Source organism: Melanostigma gelatinosum (assembly GCF_949748355.1).
Source record: "Melanostigma gelatinosum genome assembly, chromosome: 23".
Lineage (NCBI taxonomy): Eukaryota > Metazoa > Chordata > Actinopteri > Perciformes > Zoarcidae > Melanostigma > Melanostigma gelatinosum.
Genome location: NC_136656.1, coordinates 10,300,162 through 10,309,454, shown reverse-complemented (window position 1 = coordinate 10,309,454; position 9,293 = coordinate 10,300,162). Strand labels below are relative to the sequence as shown.

The 9,293-nt window shown below is 42.8% G+C and overlaps 1 protein-coding gene across 3 annotated transcripts; it reads left to right on the top strand.

Annotated features, from left to right (window-relative positions):
* Positions 1-937: 937 nt before the first annotated feature.
* Positions 938-5,243, top strand: brms1 (BRMS1 transcriptional repressor and anoikis regulator; the record flags this gene model as incomplete). Of its 3 annotated transcripts, XM_079295979.1 has the most annotated exons (10): positions 938-1,077; positions 2,603-2,805; positions 2,894-2,984; positions 3,093-3,220; positions 3,945-4,024; positions 4,138-4,255; positions 4,435-4,524; positions 4,669-4,733; positions 4,884-4,923; positions 5,009-5,243. In XM_079295979.1, the coding sequence occupies 9 exons, from the start codon at positions 2,610-2,612 to the stop codon at positions 5,014-5,016; spliced, it is 816 nt and encodes a 271-aa protein (XP_079152105.1). In that variant the 3' UTR covers positions 5,017-5,243. The 3 variants fall into 3 exon arrangements, with proteins under 3 accessions (XP_079152105.1, XP_079152106.1, XP_079152104.1); XM_079295980.1 differs by lacking the exon at positions 938-1,077 and having other exon boundaries at positions 2,592-2,805; positions 4,138-4,234; XM_079295978.1 differs by lacking the exon at positions 938-1,077 and having other exon boundaries at positions 2,592-2,805.
* Between the last annotated feature and the right edge of the window lie 4,050 nt (positions 5,244-9,293).

Here is a 9,293-nt window from a genome sequence, read left to right as displayed (position 1 = left end):
TTTTAATTTGTAAATATATAGCAGGTAAATCATTTAAACTTTTAACAATGCCTCTGTTCCATTAAGTGTCCCTGAAACTCAGTGACCAGCATACACAATATGAGGAAATGGAGTGCAGACATAATTAATGGTATTAGTTCCACCTGTTTTCCTTCAATGACATGCCAAAATGTCTGCCATAAAAAATGCCTTTTGTCCAAATTATGTGAATTCCACTATTATCATTTCAATGGCTCTCTGGACGTTTTGTGTTACGTTGGTGCCATCTTGCGGTTGATTGCAGTATGCATTTATATCACGACGCAAGAGTGGGTCTGTATATTGTGTTCTAATTACAGGGTGGTTAGATGGAGAGATAGAGGGGCACTCTATTGATCCCGCAAGGGGACTTTTTTTTTTGCTACAGCAGCATTTATAGGTACAGGGAAATTGTAAAGCAAAGCAATAAAAACAGAGTAAAAATATTAAATATAAAAAAGTAAGAATGATGCTCAACACCAGTAGAATGATGGCTGAGTCTCATAAGCTAATGATGCTTCCAACAGTCAAGACTTTATACAAACTCAACTAAAACGATACACATTCAAAATGTGTATCGTTTTAGTTGCGTTTTTATTTCAGCCTGTAATCATTGTATTTGTTGTAATGCATGTGTAATATGACCTGAGAAGTCTGGGCAGCAGCATTATATTATATAGTATATTATATGATATCATATTTTACGATATTATATGAGTAATATTGAGATTGAGATTGAAAAAAGGGAGCTACGCGGTACTTTTTATAAAGTCCAGCCTATTTGTTAATTCTGATAGTTAGCAACACTAAACTGGATTATGATTGGTCCACTAAACCTGCTTTAGCGTTTTGATTGGACACGCGACGTCTGGGGGGAGGGGCTCCTGTCGGTCATCCCGGGTCCTGCATTACGGCTCGACGCTGATTGGTTGGATTCGCGGGTTGTAGAGTCCGGCAAAGTGTCGAACTAAAGACTTGAAGTGAAGAGGAAGTACTTTTTTTTTATTGGAAATATAGAAAATGATGCTTTAACTTTCTAGTGCCGAGCAGCGGGAGAAGGTGAGCAGACTCGTGTGGTCACTGTCATGTCCGGTGAAAAAGAGGGTTTTCTGTTTACAAACAGCGTCGCCTACACGGACGGATAACGTTACTTATAATCCATGTACATTTGGAAGATACGGTCAGAATGAAAGCTACGTTGGCGGTGCTTCAACGTACTTCCTGGCATTTAAACGCTGATTATATTGTTAACTCCCAAACGCACAGAGAACATATTCGTGAATGAATCAACTTGAACGGTGTTCACAGTGTGCGGAGTCGTTTCGTCGCTGTGTGCTTTCAATGGTTAGCTAGTGATGCACTTGACTTCACGGTGCTTTTTATGCCGGTAATTTGACGTGAAAAGAGGCACCGAGTCTCGTTAAATTAATTTGGGGTTGTAAGTAAAAGACACCGGAGGTATAACAGCTTCGGACTGAGTTCGGCTCGTTATTTTTAGTGTAAACACCGCCGTCGAGTTCATAACGTTCACTGTTTTACTGTATGACATCACGGAAGCTACCAGTGGTCAAGAGAGGCTCAACTGAAACAGCACTTCCGGTGGGTAACAAAATAAAAGTCCTGTTAATGAACGTAGAAAAAGTTGATAGAAAAAGTTTAGGCTCCGTTTGGAGTTATTTTCCATAACGCGCTACTAACAGCAGTGTGAGGTGAATAATTTTAATTGTGTCTTTTTTTTGCCTTCCGCCAAACAAAATATTTAAAATGTCCCGTCTTGTGCTGTTTTTCTAGTTTGCTTGACAGATCCCCGGAAGTCACACGGCAGCTCGATGTGCCACGGGCTTCACAATGTTATTCTATTCAAATTATTTTCCAACTGCACAGTAAGCTACAATCCACAACCAAACCACGGACACGTCTCTGTTTTACCAACAGAGTTGTATCCCTTTGTCTCCTCTCTGTTCTCTTCTTTGTGGCTTACTATAATCAACCCATCTGCAGTGTCGTCATTCGTCAACATCGCCCATATTGAGCAAAATAACACAAGTGAATGATAACAGTGTGCAGCAGAAGTGAAAGCTAAAATAGCTATTTTAAACCTATTGCCCACAATATTTCTATATTTAGTTATCTGTCATTTTAAATGCGAGTACATTTACTTCTTCAGTCGTGGATGCATAAGATGTGTTGTTTATAGTCCAAGTATTGCAATTGTGATACTTTTGACGATAAGCCTTTTTACATGTTTCTTTTGCAAATTAGGACATGAGACACCTTTGCAGTTGTTCGTGTAATTTTTAGTTAACTCTTAAGAAAAAAGCAAAATAAATAAATTCATGTAATGGTGCTATTTAACTTAGAATATTTTGACTTTTGGTGGTGGGAAACATGTTCATACAGAACCAGAGACCTCACCAGCATTCAACAAATACACAATAATGTGTAAATAAATGAACAAACGTCAGAACACATGAGTAACCCAGTTTACCAAATGACAATCACTGATCAATGAAGCAGCTCAACAAGAGAAGGAGAGGTCAACACACCGTGGTATAGTCTGTGTGTGTCTCTGCATGTGTCTCAGCCAGCCAATGCCCGCCCAACCCCATGTGAGGGAGCCGGAGGAGGAGATGGAGGCAGAAGGAGAGTCGCAACTTCCCGAGGCCAACGGAGAGGTGGAGCAACCGCGAGAGGATGACAGAGGAGGAGGAGAGGACACCATGGAGGACAGCGCAGAGGAGCGGGACAGCGACTTGGACGATAGTGAAGATGAGGAGGAGAGTTCAGGTAAAGCGAAGTGAAATGTTGTCTGATTGAAGGCAATGCCACTTTTGTTTTTTCACCATTTCTGTGTCTCTCCCTGTCCTCTGTGAAGAGATGGATGATGAAGACTGTGAGCGGAGGAGAGGAGAATGTCTGGATGAGATGCTGGATCTGGAAAAACAATTTCAAGAGCTGAAAGACAAGTAAGTGGAAACAGGAGGGGTGAAGAAACTTGACACAGCGTCCCCACCCGGTGTGAAGAATGGAAGGAAAAGAAAGAACGGAAGACTGACTTCACCGTGTGATTGCAGGTTGTTTCGGGAGCGGCAGAACCAGGTGAAAGTGAAGCTGGACGAGGTGCTGACAGGGAAGGCTGGAGAATACAGAGAGCCACTGGTCGCACTCCAGGAAAGCATGCAGATACAAACACAAGTGGCTGGTAAGTTAAAACACACAAGGACGCACTGCAAGTCACTTTGACCACAGTGGAGTGATGCTCACAATATGGGCCAATATTAGGACACACGGCACAATGAGCAACATGTGTTTTCCAGCAGAGATAATCGTGTGTCGGGTATAGACAGGAGTTTCCTTAATTTAATTCAATGTGGCTTTCTTGGCATGGAAGTTTAAAAAACAAAACGAGATATATATATATATATATATATATATATATATATATATATATATATATATATATATATATATATATAAAAAAAGATAGATAGATAGATATCAAGTATTTTTTTAAATATTCTCAATGTCTCAACTAGCATGATACAACACCTGGCCACTGGGTGGGGCTGTTTAACAAACATTAACCTCTGTAGCAGAGTGAAGGGAGTTAGGAGGACCCACTGTGCTATGTGTAAATATAATCTACGGATTGAAGGGTGAATGTGGTATAAACTTAGGGAATGTCTTACTTCGACACATAAAATAATGTCTTGTTGGTAAGTTACCTATTCTGCCAATTTACAGTTCCTTTAGCTGTGTTCAATAGGAAGCGGTCTGTGTCGGGCATCTTGAAATCTTTGCTTCATTAGTGAGTGGGTGTTAAATTACAGCCAGTAATACAAAGGTGGTTTAAAAGATTGACATGCAGTCAAACGCGATAATAACAAAATAATCTAAAAGTCGCCCCACTCTGTCTTTAACTGCAGGAGTGTACAGAGAGCTGTGTCTCCAGGTGATCCAACACAAGTACGAGTGTGAACAACAAGGAGCAAGGCAGCACCTGGAGGTAATACACACACAAATACACTATGTACTGCACACGGACACTCGCACAATGCTATTGGAGAAAATCACTGCAAACCTAAAAACTGTGTCTGGATTTCTGCCTGCGGGTTACAGAGTGAGCGGACGCTGCTGTTTGATGCCATGAAGTCCGAACTGCTGGAGAAGATAAGAAGACTGGACGAGGACAGACAGAATATAGACATCACCTCGGGTACAGGCGACAATGTCATCGGTATCAGTCTTGTTGATTTCGAAAAAGCTACCGTATACTTTAATTGCCATTACTAATGTTTGGACAAAACACTGTTGATATCTTGCTGAACATTAGAACCGTGGTTACATACATTCTGCAAAGTTACGAGATCAATAAAAACAGTGGGATGTAATGAAAAATATATTTTCTTATCCCAGAGTGGAGCGATGAGATGAGGGGCAAGAAGTGTAAAAGGAAGAACCTGCTGAGTGGGTCGGAGAGGAAAAAGAAAGTAGCTCTGGTTTCAGGTAAAACTTCACCTTTTCTGATTTATTCGTCACCTGCCGACCTCATCGTTCTCCCGTCAGCTTCTATTCTGACACAAGCAGTATGTGTAAGTCTATTTGCCTCCTGCGGACAGGCGGCTCAACTCGACTCTCTCTGTCTCACAGGGCCGTTCATCGTCTACATGTTGAGAGACATCGACATCCTTGAAGACTGGGCCGCCATCAAGAAGGTAAAACATGAGAAGCTATTTCAGCTCCCACTTTTCTTCACCTTAATTGAGTGTAAGTAAGGTCAACACTGAAATTACACTCAGGTAACCAGCTAAATGAATCATAGTTACATATATATTATGGTCAATTTGTCTCCGTGTGTTTTTCAGGCCAAAGCAGCACTGGCACCATTAAAGAAGAAAGTTGAAAGTGAGTCTGCCCGTCCACTCGTTTGCATGAATATACAAACTCCATTTCTTTCTTCCTGTAAGCCCTTTCTCATTTTCTCTTTCAGAACGGTGATAACAGGAGGATCTAACTGAAGACCAGCGGCAAAAACCAAACTTCACACACACATTCCCAGCTACTTCCACGAACAGTGTTGTCTCCACGAGACCCAGAAGATGGTTGTGTTGTTATTTTCCACGCTTTTGACCCTCAGCGACCGACCACCCACCCGACTGCTTGTTTGTTATCTATTGCTATTTAAAATAAGTTCTTAATGATGTGACAACCATGTATTTATAGAATGATTTATAACGGTAATTAAAATTGTAATCTTTTGTGACACAAGGTTTCGCGTGTTCTTGCAATCGATTCCTGCTCCAGGTTTGCAGGCTGTAAAAACGGGACCACAGCCAGGATTTTACAATTACTGACGCCCACCTAAAAAAATGTTTTGAACTTTTTTTAAATCACACTATATATATTATACAGGAGTCCGCTCAGCAGAATGGCCCCGAGTCTGGTGGACCTCTCACTTCTGCCAGGCTCAGAGCAGTTACACTATTAGATTAGATTTGACCTAATTATAACTTGACACAAATACATCACTGACTGGAATGATGTCACACGCTCACCACACAAACCACAAACATAGCTGGCACTAAGAAAAGAAAAGTACACAGATGCAAACTACCCAACCACAGTGAGTGATTGGACTCTGAAAGACAATGTGTGACCATAACCACAGTCTGGAAATAGAGAAGGACAGGTTCACATTTTCTAACACAATGTCAAAACTACAGAAATATTAAATTTGAAAAAAGACCTGAAGTCTGACAGAAAGGGCGAAATCCCCCCTCGTTCTGGAGGAAAAGAGTGTGCAGTGTTGGCCTGTTATCTGGAGGGATTAAAGGTGTTGTTGTGGGCTACTCACCTGTCTGGACCTCGTTCTGCGAGCCTCGTGCTCCTCAGTCTGGTCCAGCTTCTCTGCTCGTTCATTCTAAAAACACATAACCGTTCCACTCAAGCCTCTCTGGTCCTGTTATAACCAGTCCCGGCTTCTCTGTCCCAGTTCAACATGTTTCCAACTAAATGAGAATCCATAGTGACACCAGGGACCATCCTTAAAAAACAGCAAGGCCCCACACACACACACACACGTCACTGGAGATATACAAAGTTGCAAAGTTCCGAAAATAAAAGCAGAAGTCACTTCTGAAGGATCCGCCATTGTAGCATGTAGCATGTAGCATGTTAGCTAGACACAGCTAACACATGTACCTGCACGGGTGTTTGATTTGCGTCACTTAGCGCGCTCACCTGGTCGTGCAGTCCACCAGTGATGTATTAAGGCAGATGCAACATTGTTTTAGTGCGCCAAGGTACCATAACTCACAAGGACGTGATATTTAATTTGACTGCGGTGGTGTTGTTGTTTTTGTACTATATTCACAAACTGCTGGCACCCCACTACCCAGGCTATTAAATGAAGACCGGGACACGTGCCTGAGCTGTGGCGTAGGACACATGCGCAGTGCAGTAACTGGAGCTGCGATGTCGGAGGGTTACAACAGATGGCGCTGGACATGAAGGTGTCTGCTCAGGCGCTGTCTAGGTACTCTAATTTAATTATGTCTCACCCACAAAGAAGGCTACTATGACAATCTCCCTGCAGACGCCTCAGTGACATTAAGCAGTCCTTTGCACAGGTGCAGACCAGATTTCACTGCGCATGTGTTGTACCCATAGACTGTAGGTTCTACCCCATGCACACATGTAATATCTAGGCACAGCTCCAGCACTGGGGGAGAATCTCAACTCCTGACATGCACTTCTTCATAAACTGACCGGAAAATGTGGATAGACAGGTACTAAGAATTGGTTAAGAAAAATAAAAATGAACCGAAATTCTGTTAATTGATCATTAACTTACATTTAGATCATACGGTAGAACAGTATATCTGGAGAGATCACTTGAAGCTCTTCAGGCACATCAAGTGGCTGCAGGATTTTCTGTACAGTGAGTGTGCAGAGATGGTTTTTGGTATGGTTTCTCTCGTGTGAATTATTTGATGCGTCCTGAGACATCCGCGATGAAGCTCTTCCAGCAGAGCCCACAGTGGTACAGTGTTTGTAACCCACATGGAGCGTTTGCCACCCTTATCGCATCTGTACGGTTTCTCTGCCGCACACCAACACATCGGTGGGATTTCAACTCTGCCTGCAAAGTGAAGCTTTGTCTGCGGTCGTCCCCTGGTGTGACTCCAGTGATATGACTTCTGTTGGTCTGGTCGCTTGCGAGACCGTTGTCTCTGTAGCAGCACTTCCCTCACTGGCTGCATGTACAAGTGAGGCCTGTCTTAATTTTCTCCAAGGTGATTAGCTGAGAAATTATTCTCCTTCTTCTTAATAGTGAATTTGCTGCTGTTCTAGGTGACAAGACTGGAAAGCCTTTCTCACACAGGTTGCATTGGTATGGTTTCTCTCCTTTCTGAGAGAACTGGTGTGGCTTCAGTTCAGACAGCTGGCTGAAGCTCGTCTTGCGGAAGCTGCAGTTGTAGGGTTTCTCCCCCTTGTGGATGCTGTTGTGTTCTCTGCTGCAGCACGAGGCTAAGGCTGTTCCCCCCCAAGGGTCACATTGGTACGGCTTCTTCACTGTTTGAGCATGCAAGCAATGCTATTTAACTAGAAAATGCATTTCTCATTTAGAGATTGTACGATGTTTTATCTTTTACAGCTTACATCATTTGTTAACAGCATTAACAGCATTCCAACAATGAGAGAGAAATACCTCTAAAGATCCCTAAGACCTGAATGACTGTATGAGAGAGACACACAGAGAGAGCGAGGGAGAGAGGAGTGAGTCTGTGTTTATCAACATCACTAATGAAGGAGAAGAAGAGGTGCGACGGAAGAAATAGAAGTTGAATAAAGAAACAGGATAACAATAGTTGGAATGCTGTTGTTGGAATGCTTAACAGCATTCCAACAATTACTGAGCTGGTAGCAGGACGGCTCTTTAAGAGGAAAAGAGAGACAAACAAGACGAGAGGAGAAACCGTTCACAATAGAGGAACACTTTTTCGACAACAAAATCAATAAAATAGGAAAGCAGGAACGGCATCAAACAAAGGCAACAGGGGGGAAAAGTTAACATGCATGTAACTGCGAAATGGAATTATTAGAAGAATGCGTAAATAACTGATTACTAAACACATTGAAAACACTTTTACATACAGTACTGGTCCCAGTTATATGATAAAGCTGCGATGATGACGAGCCAGGTTCTTTGGAAATTCTATTAAACAATATTTTACTTGCTGAAATGTTTTTACTGTAGTATACGTACTGAATCAAAATGTCACATTTAGGGAAACACATATTTGACACAATTAGACAAACTTTTATTCATACCATGTCAACACAAAGGGAGAACTTATGCTGCAGAATAGCAAGAGACAAGCATGTATTTGGACGTGGTTTATTTGACATTAAAGGGGAGAAAGAGGAGAGGGATTACATTATTGTGCATATTCACACGTGTATGTTTCACATGCAGCAAAAAGGCTAAGAAGAAGATGAAAGAACTGTCAATATCGATAAAGTGCTTTTTTTCCAACCATTGCTCCGACAAAAGCAAAAAGTAACTATATTCTGGGAACTATAACTATAAACTCTTCTCGTTTCCTCCTGAAACCTTCTCTCTTTCTCTCCCCTCATCCAGCGGTTTCAATGAGCGCCTGCATACCAGTTCATGACGTCACCACCCGCCCCCCCCCCCCCTCTTCCTCGTGTCCTCACAGATACCTGCTGAGTTTGCTCGCCTGCCCCTCCCTGGCTTCGAAGGCTGATTTGGTGTCCATCAGGTCGTCCAGCTGCCGGCGGATGTGGGCCATGTCGAGCTGTGCGGACTCGCACTGCTCCCTCAGGGCGGCCGACTCCACCCTCAGCTGCGTGGCGGCCGTGGACAGCTGCTCGCTGCGTTCCCGGCACTGCATCTGCATCCTCTTGGCGTCGCTCAAGAGGGACTCCACGCTCACCGCCACGGATTCACACTGATTGAGAGACATGTTCTGGACAGAGGTAGAGGGATGGAGGTCAGAGGTCAAAACAGGAGCTGAACATCAAACGAGGATTAGTTCATGGACCTTTAAGCAGTCAGATGCTTGAAAACAGACTTAAATACATGTTTGTATTACTTGGCTGTAAACTACAGCTATCCTGCCAACAGCTACAGTCAGAAGTCCAGCAGATCACCAGGTTTGATCTGTAGAGAGTGAAGTAGCTTAAAGAGGCTTATCACGGTTTAGCTCAGTCTACAGTGGCCACTGCTCTTGTCCCTTTCCTACCATCAG